The sequence below is a fragment of the Globicephala melas genome, chromosome X (assembly GCF_963455315.2).
Source record: "Globicephala melas chromosome X, mGloMel1.2, whole genome shotgun sequence".
In the NCBI taxonomy this organism is placed as follows: Eukaryota; Metazoa; Chordata; class Mammalia; order Artiodactyla; family Delphinidae; genus Globicephala; species Globicephala melas.
Window position 1 is genome coordinate 3,491,020 of NC_083335.1, and position 25,507 is coordinate 3,516,526.

The 25,507-nt window shown below is 39.9% G+C and overlaps 1 protein-coding gene across 1 annotated transcript in view; it reads right to left on the minus strand.

Moving 5' to 3' along the window:
- PASD1 (PAS domain containing repressor 1) overlaps nucleotides 1-25,507 on the minus strand; it is a 160,408-nt gene that overhangs the window by 12,371 nt on the left and 122,530 nt on the right. Inside the window, exons 9-10 of the mRNA XM_060292996.1 lie at nucleotides 11,044-11,116; nucleotides 2,343-2,469 (exon numbers count right to left, since the gene is read on the minus strand). Coding sequence (XP_060148979.1) covers nucleotides 2,343-2,469; nucleotides 11,044-11,116 — 200 coding nt within the window. The remainder of the gene's footprint in view (nucleotides 1-2,342; nucleotides 2,470-11,043; nucleotides 11,117-25,507) is intronic.

Consider the following 25,507-nt stretch of genomic DNA (forward strand, 5'->3'; position numbering starts at 1 on the left):
GCAACTAAGCCTGTGTGCCGCAACGACTGAGCCAGCGCTCTAGAGCCCGCGAGCCACAACTACTGGGCCTGTGTGCCACAACTAATGAGCCCACGTGCTGCAACTACTGAAGTCTGTGCACGTAGAGCCTGTGCTCCATCCACACAAGAGAAGCCACTGCAATGAGAAGCCCGTGCACAACAAAGAGCGGCCCCTGCTCGCCACAACTAGAGAAAGCCCACGTGCAGCAACGAAGACCCAGCACAGCCAAAATTAAATTAATTAATTAATTAATTTTTAAAAAATTGTTTAAAAAATCTGTTCGTATTTGAAAATTAAGTAAAAGAAGGGAATGTCTCACTTTACCTCCATCCATCCAAGCATAAGCAGGCACCCAACCCATTCGTGTTAAGTGTCTTTTCTTTATAAAAGTTCTTTTGGCTCTGCCTCTGGAATTTGGTACCTTCCAACTGATAAAACCAGATCAAACCTAGTCATAAATCACTTCTATAAAACTAGGTTCCCCAGAATGTGGGATCTTGGGAGTGCCTGAAGGCGCTCTTGGAGGTGTTGTGACATGACTTTCCTTCGGCAGCCACAAAAAGCAAAGTGGAGAACATTATTTGAATAATGCAAAATTATAGAGTCATTTCAGAAAAGAGTTTGGCAGTTCTCTTCGCACGCACTTCCCATATGACCCAGTAGTCCCACTCCCAGGAATTTACCCAAATGAATTAAAAATATATAGGCACACAAAAATCCTCTATGCAAATGTTTACAGTAGCTTTATTTATAATCACCAAAAACTTGGAAACAACCCAGATGTCCTTCTTCAGATGAATGAGTTAAAAAAAAAAAACCACACACACAGAAAACACTGTAGTGCATTCATAAGATTAAGTACTACTCAGCAAGAAAAAAGGAATGAACCATTGACTCACACATGTATGAATCTGAAATTTATTTTTTTTAACAAAGCCAGACCAAAAAAGGCTAGACATTGTATGATTCCATTTACATGACATTCTGATAAAAGGAAAGCAGAGATAGAATGCAGATCAATAGTTGCCAGAGGATGGGGGACAGAGTTTGAGTTCAAAGAGGCGGAACAAAGGAATTTGGGGGGGTGACATAACTGTTCTGTTTGGTACTGTGGTGATGGATGTATGACTCTTTGCCTTTGTCAAGAACTGCACACCCCAAAGAGTGGATTTTACTGTGCGTAAAGTAAATTGCTCTTATACATTTTTGAAATCACAATAATGGGTTCATGGACTTTGTCCCCGTTTTGTTTTGAAAGGATTTTTTAAACAAAGCTTTGAGATTGACAGCAATAATGGAAGAACTGTTAACTAGAATATTTCAAAAATAGAAGCATTACTTCTATATGTGGACATTCCACAATACAAGTATGATAAGGTCAGCTAATTGGAGGACATGATTTGCATTATGTATCCACCACTGCTTTAAGTTTCGTATTTTTTATACAATTATATTTATGAAATGTCTTTAATATTGAAACTCCTGTAGTAAGTATCATTGTTTTTGAGAGACTATCACTTCGCCCTTTACTAAGAATTCTTTTTATAGTACAGTTTTTAAAAAACAAGAGGTTTCCTTGGACTGCAACTACTATACCATAGCAGAAGAGGCTGCACAAGTATGAGAAGATAAGATGCTACTCCTCCTAGGACTGAGATCTAGCACCAATCTATAGATTAAAATTAAACGGGAGATTTACAATGTTTTGTTAGTTTCAGGTGTAAAGCAAAGTGACTCAGTTACTTATATATATATATATATATATATATAATTTATATGTATATAATATATATATACATATGTATATGTATATATACAGATTCTTTTCCATTATAGGTTATTGCAAGATACTGAGTATAGTTCTCTATGCTATATAGTAGGTCCTTGTTATCTATCTATTTTATATATAGTGGTGTCTTATCAGTTAATCCCATACTCCTAATTTCTCTCTCCCCCCAGTCCCCTTTGGTAATCATAAGTTTGTTTTCTATGTCTGTGAGTCTATTTCTGTTTTGTAAATAAGTTAATTTGTATCATTTTTTTAGATTCCACATATTATATTTCAATAAAAACTTTAAAAAATTAAGTGGGAGAGAATAATACCATTCCGAAGCACTTGAACCATTGATAAGATATTCATTTTCACTGCTCTCAAATCATCATCTCAAAAAATTTACAGAAGATGAAGAAAGTTAGAAATCACTCTTGCAATTTCACACCATTATAAATAGAACATTATCGTCATTTGAAAAACTGTAACTACTCTGTAGGCCACTATTTTTCTTCTGAGAGTCCCCATCCAAATGTCCAAATGTACCCACCTGGTGGTTCAGGTATGGTTTCCAAGGTGGATGTGCTGGAGTCATAATATGTAAAAGACTTTCTTTTAATGACACGAGCAGATTCTTGTGATCCATACTGGTCAACCATTACAACATTAACTCGACCCTAGGAATTTCCAAAAGGGATGGAGAAGATGACATTTCAATTTGGTGACAAAGATATATAAAACAACAAGAAACTGGCAGAACACAAACTTTGATGCGTTTCACTTCATTTCTAAGATTGTTTCAATAAATTGAATACCTAACACAAAACCATCATGAAACACGTACTTGAAAAAAATTGCTGGAAGATAACAACAAAAAAAGATTATGGGTGCCACATGCTATCCAACGTCAAAACTCAGAAGAGAAATACAGTATAGATGTGCTAAAAGCACAAGCATAAGAAAACTGTGTGCCAACCAAAGGCCATGGCTATATATATATATGTATATATATATATGCACTGCAGAGGTGCTGGTAGCATGCCGGTTCAGAGAAGTGGGAAGGCTGTAGGAGAACTACCCCCACTGATGGGGCCATTTTTCTAGAGGTCCTGCATGTACAGGCTAGGCTTAGAGAAAGGAGAGGATGATTGGGGGGCTGTTTAACCACTTCATGTTTTTTACACAAATTAAAGTTGAAAGTATTAGTAGCAAAAGTACCTTTAATATATAGTAGCAGAGAGATGGAAGTGGCCCTGGGGAGCTTCTAGTGCAACTTCCCCATTTGATAGTGTCAAAGAGGAGAAGGTCATACAGCAAGTTAGGAGCAGAGTGAGTGATATAATCCAGTGACTTCAAATTCAGCACCACTCTCCCTAACCCTAGTACCTCACTTTAAGCCATTTTTTACTTTAAACCATATACATTATATTCCCATTTAGTGATGCACTTCCATTTCCGTAACAACTGGATCCTTTCTGAATAGGCTGGGGCTCACTGCTCATATGAAATTTAAGTAACTGGTTTATCAGTGAAATCTTGTACATCTCTGCCAAAAAATTGTTTGTTTGTGTGTTTGTTTGTTTGGGACTGGATTAAGACATAGACTCATGCTCATTTTTCCTTAAGGAAGCTGTTTGTTGGAGCACTTTCATCCAGATCAAATCCCAGCATTTGAACTTCAGGAAATTGTGCAACTTCACTGTTCAAGTACATTGTGTTTTGTACTCTTCAAGATAAGCAATATGCTTCTGGGGATGTGGCAATCTTTTCATTATTTAGAAAGATATTCTGCTGGGGTGGTATTCATTGAGATAGGATATGACCTCTCTTTCTGTGTCTTCTTGCTTCTGCTCTTTATCATAGCCATATGTCAATTTAATCACTAGCTCCTTGCTTCCTGGATGATTTTCAATAGAAATGTATATACTTGGGTGTTAAGATGTCCATTTTTGTGCATTCATAATTTTTAGCCCATCAATATAAATGCAGTGAGCTTAAATGATCTCAACTGATGGAATCATGTGCAGTAATAGAAAATGGCTTGGGAAAAAACAACGCAAAGAAACTATTTTGAAAGCTAAAAGAGTCCAGTTTAAAATACAATTTAGGACGAAGGCCTGAAGATAGTCTTTCAAGAGAGGCAGCTAGAAGCTAAAAAGAAAGATGAAATGAACATGCATACATGGGGGCAGGAAGGCAATCGATAAGCTTTTACAAGTTCAAGAGGAGTTTTGGATTCACTTTTACTCCATAACAGTTTCCATGAACAATACACTAAAGGATTTTAAAGAGAAGCATGGCCTTTGAGGCTAGACACAGAGCAGGCTTCCAAGGCAGCCTCCAATACCTGATGCTCTTGTGACCTAGAAGGGAGTGTACATTGTGGGGGTGGCACTCCAGAAGTATGTCCCCCAATTTTCACATTTTCCCCTTGATTAGCTTAATGTCAAAAGTGTTCTGCCTAATTTTTAAGAGATGCTTGCATTTTACTTTTTGGAAAAAAAAAAGTGCCATAGGGCTTCCAGTCAAGATGACAGATTGAATAGCCATGGGGAAAACCCTAGGTAAAATAGAATAGAATTTTACAAATGCACTCCTTTAAAAAAAAAGGACAGAAATAAATTAAAAGTCATAGGAATGATCAAAAGCACGATGAATAAGCTCTAGAGAGTAGAGGTCTACTGGACAACATTGTACCTATAGTCAACAATAATGTATACTTAAAATTTGTTAAGAGGGTATATCTCATGTTATGACTCTTACGGCAATAAAATAAATTTTCTTTAAAAATAGGGTAAAAAAAATTCTCTCTGGAGAATTCCCTGGTGGTCCAGTGGTTAGGACCCGATGCTTTCACTGCCAAGGGCCTGGGATCGATTCCTGGTCGGGGAACTAGGATCCCACAGGCCACACAGTGTGGCAAAATAAATAAATACATAAAATAAAACTAAGCCAAAGCAAGATAAAAATAAATTTTAAAAATTCTCTCTGGATCCCACCACTTCTCCACCTACTGCTCTGTTTATGTGATTCCCTTGAGAGCAAAACTTCTCAAAGGGAAGTCCTCAACATCTCCAATTCCACTATCTTCTCTTAAACCTACTCAATCAGATGTTATCTCCCTGCCCCCATCTATACTCCATCAAAACTTTTCTCCGAGTCAGCAATGGCTTCCAGGTCCTAAATCTAATGGTCACTTCTGAGTCATCAACCTACCTAATCTATCAGCAGTGTTTGGCACTGTCATCATTCCCTCCTCCTGGAAATACTTTCTTCACTTGGCTTACCTCTTACCTCACTGGTCTCTCCCTCTCAAGTCTCAAGGCTGAGTCCTTCTCTTCTCTCTGATCTCTTAACGTTGGGGGTGCTCCAAGCTTAGTCCTTCGTCCTTATCTATATCTTTACTTCCTCCCTTGGTCACTTCATCCAAGTTTTTTAGCTTTAAGACCCATCCATGTTGATGATTCCCATATCCTTACCTCCAGGCCAGCTCTGCATTTCCAATTAACTGTGTAGTAGGCTTCTCAAACATTTTCAAAACTGAGACCCTGTATTACACCTCCCAACAAACACTCCTAAGCCTGCAAATTCTTCCCACTGTTTTCAAAGTTAATGCAATACCATCCTTCCAGTTGCTCAGGTCAAGCACCTTAAAGTCATCCCTAACTTCTCTCTCTCTCACACACATTTCATCCGATGTCAGCAAATCCAAGGGCTCTATCTTCAAAATATATCTACAAAGAGACCACTTCTCACAATTTCCACTGTTACTACCCTGGTGCAAGCCATCATCATCATCTCTCACTTGGACTGCTGAGACAACCTCCTAACTAGGCTCCCAGTTTCCACTCTTGCCTCTGCTCCCCACAGCCTATTCTCAACATAGTGACTCTTTTTAATAAACCAAACATATCACATCATTCTGCTCATAACTCTCCAATGGCTCCCGATTTCATTTAGAGTAAAATCCAAAATCCATACAATGGCTTCCAAGGCCCTACTTGACCCAACTGCCATGACATCTCTGACTTCATCCGTACCTACTCTCACTTTTGCTCACTCTGCTCCAGCTATTCCTCTAAATACCAGGCACGCTTCCACCTCAAGGCCTTGCACTGGTTTTCCCTCTTCTTGAATTTTCCCCCAGATATCTTCATGGCTAGCTTTCTCACCTCCTTCAATCTTTGCTCATACTTAACACTGCACTCCCCCATCTGTTGCATTTCCAATCCTTTGCTTCCTACTCTACTTTCTTCAATAGCTCTTCTCACCTTCTAATACATGATTTGTTTATTTACTATACTTATCTTGTTTATCTAAGTCTATCTCCTCCTGTTGGAATGTAAGCTCCTCTAGAACAGGAATTTTTCAGTTTTGTTAACTGAGGTATCTACTCCCCTCACCTAAAACAGTGTATGTTACAAAGCAGGTGTTGAATAAATATTTGGTCAATGAATTAATAAATGAATCTAAAATGGCCTTTAAAACTAGGTATGTTTAAAATGCTCAAAAATATAAAGAAAAGGAAGTCATGAAACAAAGAATAGGACAATATGAGAAAACAAAGAGCTTTGATTTGAAGGCAGATGCTTCACTGTGTAGGAAGAGCATAGATATTGGGACCAGACAGGCCTTGGTTTTAACCTGGGCTCTGCCACTTATTATGTAACTTTGGGCAAGTTTTTCAATAGCAAGAATCCAAGATTCACCATCTGTAAAACTGGAATAATAACGCCTTGTAGAGTTACTGTGGGGGTCAAGCACCTAGTCCAATGCTTGACACGTAAGTCCTCAATAAAACTTAATCCTAAGTACCATGTCACGCCCCCCACTCCGGACACCCCTAGATTGAGTTAGGGCTGACCTTCTTAGACCACTTTCTGGATACAATAAGTATCTGTTGAATGAACACATGATTAAGTGCTTAGCACACAGTAGGTGTAAAATCAATGGCAGATGCTTTCATGATTGCTCCCTAACTCAGGTTTGTCCTGTCCTCCTCATTAACACATAATCAGCTTGGGCAGAGTGCTTCTGAGTCTGATATATACTATGGCTCTCCTGCCCCACCCAGCCCCTGGTACATGCTCAAAGCCAGCTCCTTCTAAAGAACAGTCTACCAGCTCCAGGCACAATGGATTTGAGTGAAAAAGCAACCTGATAATGTACAAGCTCCAATTTTGCCACAATGCCTGCGTAGTGCAACACCGTCCAGGAACAACAGATCTCTAGGGATGGATGACAGAATGTCAGAAGCTGGCAACACAAGTCACCTAAACTCATCATTTAAAATAAAGTATTTGGGACAGAGTCAATTAGGAAGAATTTGCTTTGGATTGGCATTGATGCTACTACTTAAAGCCACTGCTGTTCAAATGGTGAGGTGGTGGTTTTGTGGAAAGAACTTTGTTCTCAATACATCGCCTTGTTCTCAACTCCTTGCCAGTTAACAGCTGTTCTCAACAGAACATGCCTTTTTTGAATACAGCATTGTCCATAGTAACAGCTGACAGATCAAAATATGATGATCCCTGGCAGGGGCCAGTGTATGCTCTGTGTGGTTTTCCTCATGTTTCTTTTGCTTAGGTTTAGTTGAGATCCTTGAATCTCTGGATTTATAGCTTTTATCAAACATGGACAATTCTCTGGCCATTATTATTTCAAATATTTCTGTACTTCCCTCTACACTTCGGAGACTCCATTTACACATATATTTGGCCACTTGAAGAGTTTCTAACAGCTAATTGATGCTCTTTTCTTTTTTCTTGTTCTTTTAAAACTTTTTTCTCTTTGTGTTTAATTTTGGAGAATTTCTATTGCTTTGTCTTTAAATCCTCCAATCTACTAAATCTGCAATGTTTAATCTGCCATCAGTCCCATCTGGTGTTGTTTTCATTGCTCAAATTTCAACTTGAGATTTTTCCCCATCTTCCACGTCCCTACTTAAAATTCTGAACATACGTAACACATATGTTAATATTCCTGTCCACTAATTCTAAAACCTGTGTTTGATCTGCGTGAGTTCCTATCGATTGGGCTTTCTCTTCAAGAAGAGTTACATATTACTATTGCTTTTTTTGAATGCCTGGTAATCTTTGACTGAATGCCAAATATTGTTAATTTTACCTTCTGGGGGTACTGGATAATTTTGCATCCTATAAACATTCTTCATCTTTGTTCTGGAATGTAGTTAAATTACTTGATTTGATCCCTTTGGTCTTGCCTTAATGATGTGATAGTCAGAACCAGAGCAATAGTTAGCCTAGGGCTAATTTTTCCCTATAACTAAGGCAAGACCTTTCGTTTCCCATCTCTTAAGAGTCCCTGTCCTTTATTGCCTGATGTCCATTATCTTGAAAACTGTTATTTCATATATTTTTGTCTTTTATTTTTGGCTGTTTTGGGCAGGAAAGTCAATCTAGTCCTGTCACTCCATCTTGATTGGAAACAGAAGTCCCTCAATTCCATAGTATATTGTACAGTTACTGAAATGATTAAATTTGGGACTGTACATAGGTAGAATTTAGTGATAAGTGAAAGCCAAAGGGAATGGAGTATTAGGCAAGCTATCATTATAACTAAGTAAAAAACAGATGTGATGGTAGACTGATACTGAATGGAAATTAGCAAAATTAAATAGCAACTATGCCATTGTGATAAGATTATGAATTTTTTTTAAAAAACTTACCTTTCAATGTTAAAATTACTTAGGTTTTATAAATTTTATAAAGTGAGAATTTTTTTAATCCAACTTTCCTCAGAACATTAAGTTGAAGGAATGGATTCTTCACACATAGCACACTACAGATCCTGGGTAAATATTTGTTGACTGACTGATGAAGTCCGGCTGTCAGCTGTGTAGATGTCAGATTGATGGCCAGAGCTATATGGATGCCTTGGCCTTTTTTGCTAGCATAGCTGAAAATTAGTTTGTGTGTAAACAGAGCACTGCTCTATTTAAATTAACCTTCTTCTACCTCATTTCCTCACTGTTTCCTACTGTCTTGAACAGAATGCTAGGTTAAGCAGAGGTACGTCTCCAGAAGGGAGAAAGTTTTATCTACACAGAAGTAGCTTGTTGAATGAGCAAGAGTTGGAAAATACAATAGAAAAATCAGCACTTCATATTGAAAATATGTGTTCACAGCATCTCCATGTTACAGAAGAACTTAAATACCTGCATAGTCCACGGAACATGAAAATCCTTTCAAGCAAAATCACATGGAAGCCTGAAAACCAAAGTGAGAGTCTACACATCCAACCTGTTGATACTGTTCTTGAAATCCCTTTACCAGACATTTAAAGAGTGCTATAAAAATAATAGAGTGTTTTAACATACAGTATTCATTTGTGCATCTAATATTTATTATGAGCACCTACTATGTGTGGCCAGCCCTGTTCAAGGTATTTGGTGATATGCTGATGAACAAGAGTACCCTTGCTCTCACAGAAGTTTCATTCTATTGCATGAATACAGACAATATATTAACAAACGAGGTTCCTTTGAGCATTATCATATATCTTTATGAGGTAGCCTGGCAGAGATTATTACCACTCCCATTTTACAGATAATGAAACTGAGGCTCCCCATGGTAAAATAACATTCCCCCAGTCACATAATTGGTAAATGGCTGAATCAGGAATTGAACCCTTATCTTCTGATGTCTAGGTCGTCTTTTCTCTCTGTAGTACTGTCACCACCGCAGCGAACCAGCCTAGCAGATATGTTACATGCACCCATGGAGTGACAGGTAAGGTGAGACTATCCATTGGGAAGGTTTCCTAGGATGCTTTTTCTGTTCTTCTATATCTGTTTTTCTTGCAGTTTGATCTTATCTCCCAGACTAGAATTTAGATCATTGAGGGCAGAACCAGGTGTCATATTTCTATTAATGTGTATCCCTATAGGATTCTCTAGATGAACGTCTGGTGAATGGATAATTGGATGATACACTGAATGGCTTAAGAAAAAGATGGAGGCAGGACTTCCCTGGTGGTGCAGTGGTTAAGAATACGCCTGCCAATGCAGGGGACACGGGTTTGAGCCCTGGTCCAGGAAGATCCCACATGTCGCGGAGCAACTAGGCCCATGCGCCACAATTACTGAGCCTGCGCTCTAGAGCCCGCGAGCCACAACTACTGAGCCCACGTGCCACAACTACTGAAGCTCGCGTGCCTAGAGCCCGTGCTCCACAACAGGAGAAGCCACCGCAGTGAGAAGCCCGAGCACAACCACAAAGAGTAGCCTTGGCTCGCCACAACTAGAGAAAGCCCGTGCACAGCAACGAAGACCCAACACAGCCAAAAATAAATAAATAGATAAGTTTATAAAAAAGAAAAGGAAAGGATGGAGGACAATCCAGATTAATTAGGAATTGGGTTCTGCCCATAATGGGCAGATGACTCTGCCATCTCATGATTCTACTCATATAGCCTACAGTAGCAGGCAGGTCACTAACCTCTCATTTCGAAATGCACTCACAAGTCAAAAAGACCTTGAACAATGTCTGACATAGAGCACAGCTTAATTCTTTTTAAAGCTACTACAGGGATCATTCTAAGCATGGCCATTACTGGCTCCCAATAAGAAATGGCTACAAAAAGGCAACTGTGTAACACTGCTCAAGTGCTATGCCCATATGGGATATTTCTTGAAATTAAAACCTATGTAGGACAAGGGAAGCTGAATTTGCCACCCCAAATTATGCCTCCTTGGCATAAGGATTATTTTGAGCTGGTTATGTTTAAGAAACAGCAGACAGAGGAGAAGCTCTGAAAACCAACAGAAGTTACTCTACTGTAAGAGATACTTCCATTTGTAAGTGTGTCTTCCTCTTTGCACCGGGAAGAAAGGGATGAGTTGAAATTTCTAGGAGCTCTTATCAATGCAGAAAGCCAGGACTCAAATCTGCATAACAAGCTTCCCCACAACTGACTCCCCGCCCCCAACATCTTCTTTTATCTTTAGCTGAAAATGGCCTTTAAGCTGGTAGCTTGAGCCATTTTGGAGAGTTATGCAGTATTCCGGGGTCTCTCCCACGTATACAAGGAGATGTACATGTTATTAAACATCTGTTTGTTTTTCTCCTGTTAATCCTGTCTTTTTATTACAGGGGCATCTCAGCCAAGAACCTAGAAGTGTAGAGGGAAATTTGTTTTCTTCCCCCACCTTGGCAACACACATTAACAAAAGAATCAACATTATGGGAATAAGGGTCCAAGCGTTTACTCTATGTAGTCAGTGCACGTACTTCTGAGGCAGGAGCATCAGGTTCAGCATGCAGAAGTTCCATTCCAGAGCTGCTTCTTTGGCCTTGAACACTTCTATAAATAAGTGAAAAGACAGATGGTAAACACATCTCACTTGCCATTTAAATCTAAATTCTCTATAATACAATAAAAATGAGGGTCTGTTGAAGAGAAAAACCATAGGCCCCAAATGGCATCGCTTGCGCTAAAGTCCATGATACCAAACCCAGATTTAATACCTACCTAACTTTAGTTTCAACCTTTACCACAAATGTAATCTTAATTACAGTCTGGAATTTCCTGGTCAGCACCAATTAAGTAATCTGTCACATGGGTCCTCTCTATCCCCCAAGGGAAGAAGAGGCAACCTGCAGGATTAAACCCTTGACATTACTCTTCTCCCCCAAAAGATGTCCTGGCCTAAAAATAATCCTTTCTTTTCTTTTGCTAATAACTCCCTGGCCCCACCCCTCTTCCTATAAAAACCTTCCATTCTGTACAACCCCTTGGAGCACTCTTCCCGTTGCTAGATGGGACGCTGCCCAATTCATGAATCGCCTAATAAAGCCAATTCGATTTTCAAATTTACTCAGTTAAATTTTGGTTTTTAACAGTTCAAATAAGAAAAAAAAATCTATTTTTCTTAATACATAACATCATCAATCTTTGACGTGTCACTTTTCCTACAGAGAAAGTTGTTCTGCACCGTATCTATAATAAAGTAAATCATCTGGACCCTCATTAGAATGAAGTTTTCTTTTTTGAAGTTTTGAACTTTATTTCTTTATTTTTTATACAGCAGGTTCTTCTTAGTTATCTATTTTATACATATTAGTGTATATATGTCAATCCCAATCTCCCAATTCATCCCACCACCAACCCCCCAGCCACCTTCCCCCCTTGGTGTCCGTACGTTTGTTCTCTACATCTGTGTCTCTATTTCTGCCTTGCAAACCAGTTCATCTGTACCGTTTTTCTACATTCCACATATATGTGTTAATATACAATATTTTTCTCTTTCTGACTTACTTCACTCTGTATGACAGACTCTAGCTCCATCCACCTCACTGCAAATAACTCAATTTCGTTCCTTTTCATGGCTGAGTAATATTCCATTGTATACATGTACCACATCTTCTTTATCCATTCATCCTATGATGGACACTTAGGTTGCTTCCATGTCCTGGCTATTGTAAATAGAGCTGCAATGAACATTTTGGTACATGACTCTTTTTGAATTATGGTTTTGTCAGGGTATATGCCCAGTAGTGGGATTGCTGGGTCGTATGGTAGTTATCTTTGACTTTTCCCTCTTTCTCAACTCTCTTCTGATTTGTATGAAAGTTTGTTATTACTTTCTGTCTGCCTTTTCTACCTGGTGTATTTCTTGAAGGTGGTGTGCTTCCTTTGAACCTCTTGTATCCCCAGCACCTACCACAGTGAAGAGCATTTACTAGGTGTTTTCATGAATATCTGCTGAGTGCATAAAGGAATAAACAAACTGACCAGTTAGTTCATTAAAATATTTGCACATTCCTCATCCCAGGCCTGCGCAGCTTGACACAATTATTTTCAAGGACCAGCTGAGGCTTCCATCTGTTCCTTAAGAGCAATTAAATGACTCCATATTGACTTCTAAATACTAAATATCTTTATGCCTGAGATAAACAGCATGTGAATGAATGTCTAATATGGTATCCACTAACTACATGTGGCTAAATTAAAATCAAAATTAAATAAAATTTAAAATTTAGTTTTTCAGTCACAGCAGACATATTTTAAGTGCTCCATAGCTACATGTGGCCAGTGGCTACTGTATTAAACAGAACAGATTAAAGAGCATTTCTGTCATCAAAAAATGTTCTATTGAACAGTGTTATATCAAAGGATGCAGTGGGTGTTACTGGACAAGACGCTAACTTTGACAAGAAAACATTATGAAGCAATTAGGTTTTGCTTTAAATCCACTGGCTTGAATACTGAAAATATAAAATAAAGAAAAGCAAAGTTTTCCAAATTCTTCCATGAATTTACATTTCATACTCCTCTATATGTCAATATAGACGGCAAATATTTGACTTAAAATCAGAATGTACAAATAACCAATAAACACATACATTGTTAATGAAAAGTATTGAGGAGTCTTTCATACCTAACCAGTCTATGCATGTATAAAATAGAGGGTTTGCAGTCACATCCATTGCTGGTCTTTGGTTAGGAATGGATACAAACAGAACTTTCCTTTTACAAATTGCATCAGTTAATTTTCAAAAAGAAAGAAAACGATCAAAGAACACTTTCCTAGCTATATTTACATGAAAAGAACAGTTTCTAATTTTACGAAGAAAAGTACCTCTGTCTCATTATGTAAAATCTCAAAATGTTACTCTTAAATTGGGCCCTTAATGTTTTTTACTCTTTTTGAATCTTTCCCCAAGGTTTGATATTCATTGGTTAAGTAGTCAACGCTGCTGAATTACTTTAATGGAAGGTTGTTCTTGGCTCAGAAAAGCATCTACTTCTACTTGCTATATAAATGAAACTGTAAATATGAAAAAGACGCCCCAATGAATACTGTCCTTTCATACGTCAATGAGGCACAAACTAAGGTGTGTTTTGAACAGTTGTGGCACAGAGTCAGGAAACTGATGACAGTAAAAATATAATCCTAAATGTCTCTGCTTGTTTAATTTACAGCCGAGATGATCTAATCTGAAGCGATGGAAGAAAGGAAAACCAGATTTCCATTTCTTGGTTACAGGCTGTGACCAAAGTTTAAGGAGCTAATTTTTAAGATAATTCTAACCAAAGCTACTCCATAGGCTCACAGAGGAAACCCACTACCACCCCATGTCTGAAATGTGACATCTTGAGTCATGTTGTAGGTATCCTTTTTTCCTTCAGGCCCAACTGCATCTCAGCCATCTCTGGCAACTGCATTAGTACTAGCATCTCCGGAGCCTACCTGTCCCCAGGAGTCACTATGCACTTAAGTGGTTCCTTAGGGATCATGCCTGAAATGGCCTCCTGTTTTCCCCAGCCCCCACCATTGTGCCTAGTATGTCAGAGTTGCCATGGAAGATGGAGAGAATTTGGGGGTCACACACACTTGGGCTCAAACTTCAGCTCTGACACTTCCTAGCTGTGAGACCTAGAGCAAGCCTCAACTTCCCTGAGCCCCAGTTTCCCAGTGCTTAAAGTGAGACTCATAATACACACCTTGTAGGTGTCTTGTAAAGATAAAATAGTGTTTGGAAAAAAGTGCTTGGTAATCTGTACCGTCCAACATGAGCCTCTCAAACGCCCTCATTAGCCATTCTCCCTTTGATCGCTCCATTCCTCTAAGTTTCTTCTCCACTTAAATATATGATTTAAGACGTATAAGACTGTAATTTGCTTCAAAATGTTTCTTTTACGATTTTAATTCTCTTCTCGAGAAAATGTGTTCCTCAGAGATGAATTCTGCATGTGCTATCATTTATTCCTTCAGAGCCAAGAAGCAGACTCTCCAGTGCTCATGTAAGCAGACTGGGATCAAGAGTTGATATTGCTATCCACCACCTAGACCAGTACTCTCCTTTGGGCAGGGATGGAGGGATGAAGAGGGGTGTTTTATGGCTACAGGGCTCTGCATACAATTCATTCTTGTCAATAACCCCTGAATGAATGTACAAACTGATCCCCCCTATTGAAAAATAACTACTCTGCTTTTTAAATATTTCTTCTCTTTCAATATAGCTTCTTTCAGTAAAGAAATCATTGGAAAATGTCATCTTAATAGACTTAGATGATCTGAAGACTGAACTAGTTTATTTCAGGAACCTTATCCAAAGGCAGATAGGCAAAGGAGATGGTTTTGATCAGTTCAGAAAATCAGTAACTTGAAGTGAGTGCTCATCCATCACCTTCAGTTATCGTAAGGTAACTGTTAACTAACCCTGCTCCTTACCCACCACCAATCTCACCTCTGACTGGCAGGGGAGATACCATCATTTACTGAGTTCCTATCATGTGGTAGGTATCTTACACATATTATCTTTTTGGATCCTAAAGTAAGTCAGTGGTATGTGTTTTGTTTTAATTCCCACTTTACAGATGAGGAAAATAAAGCTCCATAAGGTGAATAATGTATAAGGTCTGTAAAAAATTAATAAACAGAAAGGTCATTTAGGTAGAGTTGGGAGACAAGAAGGGGGCGCACTCACACCCTGTGACAACAACAGAGCACAACAGGAAGAAGAAAGACTCCTTTTATTTCCTGGCAAGGACTCAACCAAAGAAAAGCCATGGACTCTTTGTTTACTGTAGCCCCCCCCAACTCCCTTTTCCCCTCTATAAAAGGGTTCTCCTTCCCTTGCCGTGCAGGGGTTTCTAAGTGGCTAGCCATAGTTGCAGACTCCAAATTGCAATTCTCTGCTGATCCCAAACAAATGCATCTTTGCTGGAGAAACATCTGGCTGTCTAGTTGTCTCAGGTCAACACTTTGCTTGCCCTTGCAGGGACCAGAGAATACTCACAACGGCTCCAGGACTGGTGAGCAAGCCGGTGTGGTACCTACACTGAGCCCATTGTTGTTCACTGTTTTTCTCACCAACCCTGGAGTTTGAAGGTATGTCTTTCTCCTGGATCTGGGTTCACACCCTCTTTGCGTCTGAAGCTCTCCAGGCTTTATTCGGTATCTATATTAAGGTTTCATTTTTCTGGTAAAGGCCTTGTTCTGTATACGGGTATTCATTTGGCACTTAGGTCTGATCTTGAGATCAGATCGCTTCAACCAGAGCTGGCTGAAAGTGCTTTTGGCCCAATTCCATCAGGAAGGGGCTGCTTCAAATAAAACTGTGCCAGTTCAGCCCTCAGCCTACTCCTTTGAAAGGGCTGTCTTCTGGAGACTGGCTTTTAAAAGAACCTTCAGCGTGGCTCCTGCAAAACCAAGCTATTTCCTTAAGATTGGCTGGGATTCGCTTGCAAGCTGTATGCATTGAGCCATTTGTGCTGTAAGCTGTTTAAGCTGTTTGAAAACTGTTCTTTACAGGAAAAACCTCTAGGAAATGGGTCCCAGTTATCTAAGTATTTTGTGGGCACCCCCCGCCGACAGGGACTCTGGCCCGTTTTATGTTGAAAAACATTTGGTCCTTCCTCATGCACATTTCTAACTAAATGCACTGACCTGACCAAAGGCAATTTAGAATATCCATGGCCATGACGGGGAACTTTTGAAATCCCCACACTTAATTTCCTTAAAACTGAATTGGACTATAGTAGCTCAAAACTTTTCCAGGACTGAGTGGAATGCTGACTTCGATTGGTATTTTGAGGCTTCCCAATATTATTAGGAGTCTAAAATTGCCTCTCTGCAAAATAAGATTTTAAGATTAACTGAGGCAAACAAAGGATTATGGACAGATCAAATGGCTCCCTAAACCTCAGACTCTTCTTCCTTGGCTTCTTTGTCTTAGGTTCTGCCTTGGCACCATCTTGTCTCTCTCCCTCACTTCCTCATAGCCTCACTTCCAGCACCATCTTCCTCCTTCCCTTCTACGCCACCTATGCCTCCTCTACACCTTCAAATCTCCCATACGAATTCTCCCACCAAACTTCCCCTTTTCTCTGAAACTCTCTCCACTCTCTTCTCCTCTGAACTTGTCAGGACCTTTGAAGTTAACCAAAGATCCTCACAGATTTTCTGAAGAATTTAATATAGTCATTCAAACTTATCAACGTGGTTTCTCTGCTTACATGAGCTAGTTCATATGTTTGTCTGTGAAGGCCAGGCCCAGCACTAGATGAAAACCACTAATGGGGAAAATCCTGAAAGGTCTCTAGAATTACAATGGGGAGACCAACCCACTGACTTATTATATGATCAGGCTCAGGCAATCACTAGGCAACTTTGTGAGCAATTCCCAGGGCTTTGCTAAAGCCTGTTTATTGGAACAAAATTCAGGCTTGAACACAAAAATACAACAAACCTGTTCATGAATATTATAACTGACTTCAGATTATTAAAAACAAATTCTGGTCTTCCTTCAGATGTCGATTCCACCTGGGTAGCTTTTAATTCTATGTTTATCAATGGACTGAACTGAGACATTTTCCTTCTAGTAAGAAGGACCAGGATGGAATGCAAAACTATGTCCACTCCAGATTTAATTAATCTGGCAAACCAGCTCTCTCACACTCTAGATAAGTCACCTAAAAGGAAGGCCACCAAAATTCTTAATCTTCAACTCAAGTAAATAAAGGCCGCTAAATGAAACCAAAACCCTCCCAGTTTCTGCTATTACTGCAAAGGGCCAGGACATTGGAAAACAGATTGTTACAAATTTAAGCATTTTAGGCACCTTTAGCCCTCTAACCAGCCTTTTCAATGCTCTCCTAACCCCCAGTGATGGGCTCTGAGGAACTACAGGGGCTCTTCCTAATCCCATTAAGAGGGAGGCCTTTGGGACTGCCCTGGTGGCGCAGTGGTTGAGAGTTCGCCTGCCGATGCAGGGGACACGGGTTTGTGCCCCAGTCCAGGAGGATCCCACGTGCCGCGGAGTGGCTGGGCCCGTGAGCCATGGCCGCTGAGCCTGCGCATCCGGAGCCTGTGCTCTGCAACGGGAGAGGCCACAACAGTGAGAGGCCCACGTACTGCACAAAAAAAAAAAAAAAAAAAAAAAGGGAGGCCTTTCAATCATCTTTGAGAACTATTTCTCCAGATGTGGAGTGAATCTCTTCCAGTCCTAATTGACACTGGAGCCACACTGTCAGTGCTCAACTCCACTGCTGTAAAACGGCCCCTGCTTCAGAGTACTAAAACAATTCAAATAGGGGCATCTCTAATGAACCTCAAGAGGTTCCTGTCTCTGAATTTATTCCCTTTTGTTTAGGCCCTTTGAGAGATGTATACTCTTTTCTCCTGAGTTCCTCTGCTCCTGTCCATTTACTAGGCTGAGACTTCTTAGGGAAGTATCATGCTAGAATTTCTGTCTCACAAAAGGGGGAAATAATTCTAGAAATTGACAGCAGTCATCAAAGTAACTCACCAGATGAATTACGTGACCCTTTGGCATCTTTTATTTTTCATCTCTGATGATAATAAAATAGATTCTGGAAACACTGATCATTTATCCCTCTTGAATCAGCTACCACTTTCTTTATGGGTAAAATCTCCACCTGATGTTAGCAAAATTCACAGCACACCTCCCATCAAAATTAAAATAGACCCCTCAAAACCTCTTCTCAGAATTAACCAATATCCTATAAGTAAAGAATTCCACGAAGGCATAGAGACCATAATAGAAGCTTACAATGCTCAAGGCCTCATTATTATCCCTTGTTCTAGCCCCTGGAACACTCCCATTTTACCAGTGAGAAAACTTAAGGGCTGAGGGTGGAGGTTTGTCCAGGATCTCCCAGCAATAAACTACACTGTTATCCCTTGACACCCTGTTGTTCCTAAGCCTCATACATTACTAACATACATTCCTACCGGAAGTAAATTCTTTACTATAATCGAGTTATGCAGTGCATTCTTTAGTGTTCCAGTTGATGAAGCTAGCCGATACCTTTTTGCCTTCACTGGGAAAGAGAAACAATTCACCCGGACAGTAACACCTCAGGGTTTCACTGAGAGTCCTTATCTCACAGATCCTGAAGGCTGACCTGGATGATATGAATTTCCTTAGAGGATCTACTTCATTGCACTACGTGGATGATTTGCTTCTTTATTCTCCTTCTCAAGCCTCCTCACAGGAAGACGCCATCCACTTGTAAAGCTTTTAGCCTTAAAGGTACATAAGGTGCCAGAGAAAAATTACAGTTTGCCCAGTTTGATATTTAGGCCATCTCATATCAGAACAAGGGTCACACCTAGATCCAGCTAGACTTCATGGTGTCCTAAGCTTCCTCAAACCCCAAACTAAGCACCAACTGTGAGGTTTTCACAGGCTGGTCGGTTATTGCCGAAATTGAATTCCAGATTTCTCTCTTACGGTCAAACCTCTGGATGTTTTACTAAACAGTAACAACCCCGACACAATTTTATGGGATGAACTGGATGGCACAGCCTTCAAAGCCTTAGAGTCTGATGAATCCACCTGCCCTTGGGCATCCCAATTACCAGACCCCCTTTTTTCCTTGTTTTACATGAAAAGGAAGGGAATGCCCTTGGGGAACTCACCCCCAAAACATGGGATGACCATTAACCCACAGCAAGTGGACCCTGAGTCACAGGGATACACCCCTTGCCTTAGAGCCATCACAGTCACTGCAATACTTTTACCTGTCAGTTTAGCTATTATTAAGATTCCGGGGCTTTTTCTGAACTTGACTCTCTGGAAGCTAAGAGAAATCAGCTTGCTGATATTTCTGCAAGGACTGCTGCCGTTCAAGGGACCAACAGCAGCCAAACCTCTGTCATGGTTCAAAGGGATATTTTCCCAAATGATAATTTAGAAAAACTGGCTAGAGAAGCCCCAAAATTGGCCTCAGAAAAGGAAAGACAAGATTGGAAATTCAACAGTTGTTGGTTTGATAAAAAGAGAAAGCTCTGGGTTTGGACCAAATAATGACCCAGTCCTACTGGAGACTCTAAAATTCCTACTTCTCACCACTGTACATGGATTAAATAACTGGTCTAATAACAAAATGATAAGTCTTCATGCACCAATATTGGTGGAGAAACATCAATAAGGTCACAAAAAGTGCCTACACCTCACTTATCCCACTTGTTCTAAGTCCAACCCAGGGAAGTCTGTTCGTACTGCTCCTGGACATTTTAAACTGCCTAACGGACCATTCGAGGTCTGGCAAATGGATTTCACACAACTTTCTCCATCTGATGGATATAAACATGTTTTAGGCATGGTCTGTATGTTTTCACACTGGACTAAAGCCTTCCCTTGAAGATAGGCTACTCCTATCTCGGTGGTGTATGTTCTTTTGGAAAAGATTATCCTTACCTGGAAAACTCCTCTTGAACTTCATAGTGATTGGAGAACCCATTTTACTGGCCAGGTGCTTTGACAAGTCTGTGCTGTTTGGCTGGTTTTACAACACTTTCACTGTGCTTACCACCTTCCATCTTTTGGTTTAGTCCAATGCACTAATAGCATTATTAAGACTCAATTGGCAAAATATGCAGAGGCTCTCTAAATACCTTGGCCACAAGCACTGCTGCTGGTCTTTCTAAATCTCACATCCATCCCTTTTGGAAATATAAACTCTCACCCTTTGAGATAGTCACAGGACACCCAATGCACTTGGCTCTTGCTTCTTCTAACTCACAATGGATAAAAGGAGAGAGATTCCAAAATTGCAAAGGCCTAGTTGTTTCCATTAAAAATATCCATGTTTTGTTCAAGCAATCATTTTACCATGCACCTTTGGGAAATGAAGATCTTAAGCGTTATACTTTGCAATGTGGAGATTTTATCTATTAGAAAAGACAACTCCAGAAGAACTTTCTTCAGCCTTGCTGGAAAGGCCTCTATGAAGTACTGCTAACCAACCCTTGTGCCACCAGACTGAAAGGAACAGACTCTTGGATTCACGTGACACACCTAAAGAAAACATCAAACCCTGACTGAACGTGCACATCATCTGGTGACCTGAAAGTAAAGATTTACCAGAACTGAAGTATACAACATCTGATGTCACAGCTTTCCCAAGATATCCAGACCAGGCCTGTTGGAAATTTGTTGCCAAACCTTTGATGATGGCATAAGGCTTTGGATGATCTTCAATATCTATGATCCTGATAACATATGGACTTCAGATAAAAAGCGTCTGAGAGTTCTCCCTCTTACCCATCTTTATTACTCAAATGTTAATAGGTTTAACATTACTAATAAATTAACGTGTCCACTCTGTGCACTTTCCCTCTGACGTGAGACACTACACCCAGGAAAGGTCCTTCCTGACGTTGAGGGACAAAAAGTAGCTGAAACTAAAAAAAATGACTCTTGATCAGCAATGCTTTCAGAGAATGTAAAAACTTAATAAACAGAAGTCTCAGTTAAATAGAACTGGGAGACCAGAAAGGACACCTGTCATGCCCTGTGACAATAACAGAGCCTAACAGGAAGAGAAAGGCTCCTGGCATGGACTCAGCCAATGAGAAGCCATGGACTATGTTTACTATGGCCTCCCAACTTCCTTTTCCTCTCTAGAAATGTGCTCCCCTTTCCTTGATATGCAGGGACTTGCATGTGGCTAGTCATGGTTGCAGACCCTGAATTGCAATTCAGTGCTGATCCCAAATAAACACATCTTTGCTGGAGAAGCATCTGGCAGTCTATTTGTTTTAGATCAACACAAGGATATAGTCATTGAATATACTCAATAATGTAGTCATTGCATATAATTGAGAATAACATTCATATGAAAAAATACAAATTATTTGAATATATAAGGGCCCAGCCTGTGAGCCAAAACTGGCAGCAGCTTGGTTTTGTACGAGGTAAGAATGATGTTTACTTTTTAAAAAGGTTGTAAAACAAACAAAGAATATGCTATAGAGACTTTATGTAGTCTATAAAGCCTAAAATATTTACTATCTGGTCCCTTTCAGAAAAATGTTTTCAATCTTTGAAATACAATCTGGAAGAGTATTTCTTAAGACATGCTTTTTGATGAATCAATAAATTTGGGTAAATTTTTTACATTGGTCATTCTATGGATTATTTTTGGATAAATTAATTTTTGGCAATTTGGCCACTGGACCAATTGACCATTTAGCAGAAAGCTTTTTAAGAACGTGTTTTTGACGAATTCACCTGGAGCTGGTCATGACTTCTCCCAAATGAAAGACACTGAATAAACATATCACAATTTCAAAAAACACAAGTAGGTAAAAGATTTCTTTCCCCCCCAATGACTATGGAAGCCAGTGAAAAACTCAAGAGTCCCATCAAAGAAGCCCCGTCTATTCTCACTTGGGAAAGATCTTGAAGGATCTGAAATTGTTAAAGATTATAGTTTCCTGCTAACAAACAGACAACAAATCTACCCTCCCTTTAAAAAAAAAAACATTTTAGCATTTGAATATATAAACACTTTCTGAGTGGCTGCTTCCGGAAATATTTTTAGATTAAATGATCATTTTCAGTCTCAAAAAGTTTTTCTTTCTTTCTTTTTTTGATGGGAGGGGCAAAATATGATATTTTATTCAGATATTCTGAATAGAAGGAGTGTATTATCTGAATCTACCAGACTCTTCTTCAGTAGAGAAATTCATACTGTTCACTATCAGATATTAAAGGCTCTGGCAGCTTTTAGGTTCAAGCTCTGGCAAAAAGAATATGCATTTTCTGACCCATTACTCCAGGGTCAAAAAGGGTAGAGCAGGAGAATGTTTGGTGTGTGTGTGTGTGTGTGTGTGTGTGTGTGTGTGTGTGTGTGTGTTGGGGTACTCGGCTCTTCTCTCAGACTCCCTACTATGAGCACCACATCCCTCACTGCTCCCTGACCAAAAAGTGCAGAGAGGATTGGTGCCCATTAGAGGATGACATCAGGTCTGCAAGCCAAATGTACTTTACCAATAGCACCTTCTATTCTTCCTGCTCAAGCCATGGACATAGATTCCTGAGGCTTTAAAAATCGTACTGTTTGTGTGTGCTGATACATATCTGATCCGAAGCTAACATATCTAAGCTGATATATAACTGAACTTATATAGAATAGTCCAGATGGTTTTACATATTAGATTATGAAGATTTAAAACAAAATGCTGAGTTTAAACTATTTAAAATATGGAGCCGCTTTTAACATTATCTGGTAGGTAATTACTTTTATCACACAGCTAAGAAAACTCAATCCCTGTCTTAGTTATATGTTAATAGACTTGCTTTAAAACACTACTCATACACAACTAAAAAGGAGCAAAACTCAAATGCTCCAACCCTCATATATTTCGATGTTTTACAAAGGATGGAGTCCAAATGGGAAAGTTTCCACCCGAGGCTTACTCCATCCATTTCATAGAAAACATCCCTCTCTAAAGGGCCAGTTTGAACTTCTTTAATGTGCTTTTTTGGTTACGCCAGTTTTCCACAAACACATCAAAAGAGGAAAAACATCTAATGGCACTCAGTGGTATTTCCTCACCAGAATGGAAAAACAAGAAATGCATAACATTCATAACACTTTGAAAGTAATACAAATCATCAACACGGTAAGAATCCTAGTCTCATGTCCCCTGTACCTCAAAGGGCAAGTAATCTATGATGGGAAGTGTTCTGATGCCAAAGAATCAAGAGAAAACAGACAAACACCAATCAAACAAAAACCCTATTGCTATGAAAATAATGGTAGGCCATCAATTACCAAAATATTTTTTTGCAAGACTGTATCATCTTGAAAAGAATATTGCTGTTATTGGCCTCTTCTGAACAGTGTAGAAATATTAAGCAAATAAGAAGGCACCTTTGGAATCTGATTAGTGTTCTGTGGTCTGCTCCTCTTTCAAATGTAGAGAAGGTGACATATAGTGTTGGTTGGTGAGTCACTGGAGCATGCCTGGAACCCAGCCTGGATGCCAGCTGCTAACACTAAAGACATTCATAGGCAGAATGAATGTCAAGGCTACACAGTTCTCCATCATATATTTGTGGAAAATTCATTCCAGGAGAAATTCATAAATCAGACTAGAGACTATACTAAGCACTGTGTGGTAAGATATAAAGAGAGTTTGCTCTGTTCCCACTAACTAATAAGCCTTTTAGGCCAAGCCTTTCAGTAGAGGACAGAGCGTTCTATACGGATGCATCTCCTACTCCAAGAGACCAAAGTATTTGAAAGACTAGAACTGACAGCTCAGATGTGTTTTTATAGCTCATCTGCTACCATATTTACTTGCAGATGTCATTATTTTCATATTATCAAATATTTGATGATCAAAAATTTTGATCTACTATCAAATATTTCTTCCAGCGTGAAATGTTCTAAAAACTTTTTTAGAAATTGAAGTTCATCGGGGCTTCCCTGGTGGCGCAGTGGTTAAGAATCCGCCTGGCAGTGCAGAGGACGTGGGTTCGAGCCCTGATCCGGGAAGATCCCACATGCCGTGGAGCAATTAAGCCTGTGTGCCACAACTACCGAGCCTGCGCTCTAGAGCCCGCGAGCCACAACGACTGAGCCCACGTGCCACAACTACTGAGCCCACGTGCCACAACTACTGAGGCTCACACACCTAGAGCCTGTGCTCTGCAACAAGAGAAGCCACCGCAGTGAGAAGCCCACGCACCACACCGAAGAGTAGCCCCCGCTCGCCGCAACTAGAGAAAGCCCACGTGCAGCAACGAAGACCCAACACAGTCAAAAATAAATTAATTAATTAAAAAAAATTGAAGTTCATCACTGTTCAGTCAAGATGACTCCCTTGACACAGCACTTCAAAGGAAGGAAACGCACATAACATTTCTACATCTCAAAACAGAGCAGGACCAACTTCTTTTTAATACAGCCAGTGGCTCCAGAGGGCCGGGCCTGGGGACATATGTTCATGGTAAGGTTTTGCCAAACAGCCTTGTTTTATTTGGCATCCCAATCTTCCTACTTTAAAATCCACTCTCTCAGTCATTTCTCAAAGGTGACCTTCCGTGTGTTTCTTCTGTCACTTTTATAGGACTAGTACTGAGCCGGTTGTGGAAATAAAGCAACAGAAATCAGTCAAGTCCCAACACACGTTAAAGAAAAAAAACTTTTTATGTGTCTTTGCTGCTTATCAAAGCACTGGTGGCCTAAGTGTTGGTTGTGTAGATATGAGATACGACTTTAAATTGGGCCTTCTTTTCCTTTTTCATCCTGCAAATTAGACCCCTTAGCTTCTAGTGGCCAGGTGGACGGGACACACAGCCTATCACACGCTTGTCTCCTAGAAATCAGAAAGTGAGTTAACTGGAGAAGATGACCTATTCTCTGAACTGAGGGAGACACAAGCTGAATGTAATTTGGATACTTCCCTCTTGGAGCTTTTGATTCTCTAGAAGAAGAGCTAAGCCAGTCCCTGTGATTGCAAGGCAAAGTGGAGAGTGTCAGTAGGAAAGTAGAAAGTAGAGAGGGGAGAGCTCTTCCAACCTGGGTGGCAGGAAGGACTTCTGAGAGGAGGAATGAACTGGTTCCTGAATGGTGAGGAGGGTGTGAGCATACAAAACACAGAGGGAAAAGACATTTTAGTCCATGCAGAAAACAAGAACGGAGGTATAGTGAAAGGGGTTCGATGGCATTTCCCTGGAACGGTGACTTTATTATCGTTTCTGGTTTACTTGTCCATCTCCACACCAGGCAGTAAGTTTTGAGGGCAGGCACAGTGCTGGACACTGAGAATGCAGCCTTGTGGAGTTTATAGTTTCATGGGGAATCCAGACAATGAACGAATAGTCCAAAGATAACTATACATTTACAAATTGCAAGAAGCATGACGAAGTAAAAGGGCAGGGTGCCATGGGAAGAGAACTCAAGATGGACCTAGGAGAGCATCAT